Source organism: Halichoerus grypus, chromosome 1, assembly GCF_964656455.1.
Source record: "Halichoerus grypus chromosome 1, mHalGry1.hap1.1, whole genome shotgun sequence".
In the NCBI taxonomy this organism is placed as follows: Eukaryota; Metazoa; Chordata; class Mammalia; order Carnivora; family Phocidae; genus Halichoerus; species Halichoerus grypus.
In genome coordinates this window covers 200,992,031-200,994,399 of record NC_135712.1, presented here as the reverse complement: position 1 = coordinate 200,994,399, position 2,369 = coordinate 200,992,031, and the positions used below count along the sequence as shown (strand labels likewise).

General features: G+C 52.2%; 1 protein-coding gene across 4 annotated transcripts; it reads left to right on the top strand.

Annotated features, from left to right (window-relative positions):
• The first annotated feature begins 239 nt into the window (after window positions 1-239).
• On the top strand, window positions 240-2,369 carry CCRL2 (C-C motif chemokine receptor like 2). Of its 4 annotated transcripts, none has more exons than XM_036107653.2 (3): window positions 240-697; window positions 786-911; window positions 1,213-2,369. In XM_036107653.2, the coding sequence occupies exon 3, from the start codon at window positions 1,248-1,250 to the stop codon at window positions 2,319-2,321; it is 1,074 nt and encodes a 357-aa protein (XP_035963546.1). In that variant the 5' UTR covers window positions 240-697; window positions 786-911; window positions 1,213-1,247; the 3' UTR covers window positions 2,322-2,369. The 4 variants fall into 4 exon arrangements, with proteins under 4 accessions (XP_035963546.1, XP_035963547.1, XP_035963543.1 ...); XM_036107650.2 differs by having other exon boundaries at window positions 253-697; window positions 1,260-2,369; XM_078078851.1 differs by having other exon boundaries at window positions 254-697; window positions 791-911; window positions 1,260-2,369.

Here is a 2,369-nt window from a genome sequence, read left to right as displayed (position 1 = left end):
CTGGTCCTGAGCATCTCTGCACCAGCCCCCTTCCCAAGTGACACCACTCTGTGGTTTCCTTTGTCCCCAGATCCTCTCTTGGGACGCCACCCCCCTAGTCACAGCACAGTGTCTCTCAACAGTGACAGCGAGAACCAGACCTCATGCTGCTCACTGTGGATCTCCCCGAGCCGTCTAGATGCCCTACGGATGCAGGGAGTGGGCTTCTGCCCTGGGGTCTGCACATAGAGCTCCCACAGGACAGTTTCCCCTCCACAGCTGGCTGTCACCTGCTCAGAAGTGCCCTGCTGTCAGCCCACCTCGTATCACTGGGGAGCAGTGGCAACTCAGTTCCCTTATCTGGGGCAGCCAGGAGGACGCCTGTCTGAAGGCCAGGGGGAAATCAAAGGCGGGGTCCAGGGGGAACCGGGAGGAGAAAACAACTTCCTGGTTTCTCTCAGAGGCTTGAGAAACACTGTAGGGGTCCGGAGGAGCTTTCAAGTTGCTTTCTTTGGGTCAGTCCCCGAGACCAAGACCGAGGCCAGCGACTTGTGGTGTAGAGCTCCCCAGGGGTAAACAGTGGCTTATCTTGCCCCTAAAGGTCAGGCCCGGCTGCTCAGAAGAAAGCCAGCCTCTCGGCTGCCCCAGGCCATTCCCACAGCAGCTCGGATGGTGGGTCAGGAGGCCGAGCCCTGTGCCCCTGGAACTCCGTCAAGGGGTAAGTCATCTATGTATTTAACCAGTGACGTCCACGTTGATGCTTGGGATGGTTTCGCTTTTGCAAACCTTTGTTTCTATCCTTCGAGAAAAGAGCTCGGCCAGCCTGTTGCAGAAAACTACTTCACAGGGTGAGCAGACTTTTGGAACACGTAGACATTAGGACCGATGCCCATTTCATGACCCTAAACCGCAGCGCCAGGCTCTCTTTGACGGTATGTTTCCTTAAATATCACCTTCAGACAGGCAAATCATGTTTCCGCCAGGAGAATTTAAGTTCTGTGAAGAAGTGTAATGCTTACTTTTATTTCCCCGGTGGTATTAGTGCATTGCCAAGTATATGAGGGCTTCGTAGGAGGCCATTTATAGTAGCTGCTCTCAGCAGGTGGGGATGCGTTGGAGAAATGTTTATTTTCAATCTTCTCAGCTGTAGACCTACTCTGGGTAAAACGAAGCACCAGAAAAGGGACGGGATAGCTTCACGGACACTAATCTAATTTTTTTTTTCCCCTCCAGGACCACCCAGCTGTATGAAGGGAAAATAATCTTTCATGTCTCCACAGGGCAGCCTGAAGATGGCCAATTACACGTCAGCCCCGGAGGATGACTATGACGTCCTCATAGAGGATGACCTGAATAGCAATGAAATAGAACGATGCGACCCCTATGACCCCAAGATCCTGGCGGCCCAGGTGGTACCCCAGCTCTCCACCACCGTGTTCCTGGCTGGTCTCCTGGGCAGTCTCTTGGTTGTGCTTATCCTGGTGAAACATAAAGGACTCAAGCACACGGAAGATATCTATCTCCTGAACTTGGCAGTTTCGAATTTGTGTTTCTTGCTGGCCCTGCCATTCTGGGCCTACACTGCGACACACGGGGGGGTTCTCGACAACCCCTTCTGTAAAATTCTAGTGGTCCTGTACTCCATAGGCCTATACAGCGAGGCATTTTTCAACATCCTCCTGACCATGCACAGGTACCTGGTGTTTTTCCCCGTGAGCCTTCCCGCAACCACCAGGACGACACGCTGGGGCATGATCTCAAGTGTTCTGGCATGGGTCCTAGCCACTCTGGTCATTTTGCCCGAATCCGTGTTTTATAAAGCTCAGATGGAAAGCCAGACATACAAGTGCTTCTTGAGACTACCTCACTTCCTGCTGGTGGAGGAGACATCCTGGAAGCGTTTTCTGACCTTAAAGATGAACATTTTGGGACTTCTTTTTCCACTGTGCGTTTTTGTCTTTTGCTACGCGCGAATGAGAAAAATACGAAGGTCTGGGGAGAGGAGGTCTGGCCTTTCTAAGCTGGTTTTTGCCATTATGGCTGTTTTCCTTCTGATGTGGGGACCTTACAACATTGCACTTTTCCTGTCCACTTTCAAGGAATCTTTCTCCCTGCACGACTGCAAGAGCAGCTACAACCTGGACAGGAGCATTCAGATCCTGAGAATTGTCGCAGCCACCCACTGCTGCGTCAACCCCCTCCTCCATGCGTTCCTTGACCCCACATTCAGAAGACACCTTGGCCGCCTTTGCTGTGTGCACGATGGCCGCCCGCTTCAGTCCAGAGAGGAATCTACACGAGATGCCTCCAGGGAAGAACGTGACCATTCCACCGAAGTGTAAACTAGCTTCCGTCAAAGGCGGGACAGATAAACATTGATTTTTATATCA

Coding starts and splice junctions, on each gene's coding strand:
- CCRL2 (XM_036107650.2), top strand. CDS start 876: ATGACCCTAAACCGCAGCGCCAGGCTCTCTTTGACG. Junction 912..1,259: donor GCGCCAGGCTCTCTTTGACG/GTATGTTTCCTT, acceptor ATGTCTCCACAG/GGCAGCCTGAAGATGGCCAA.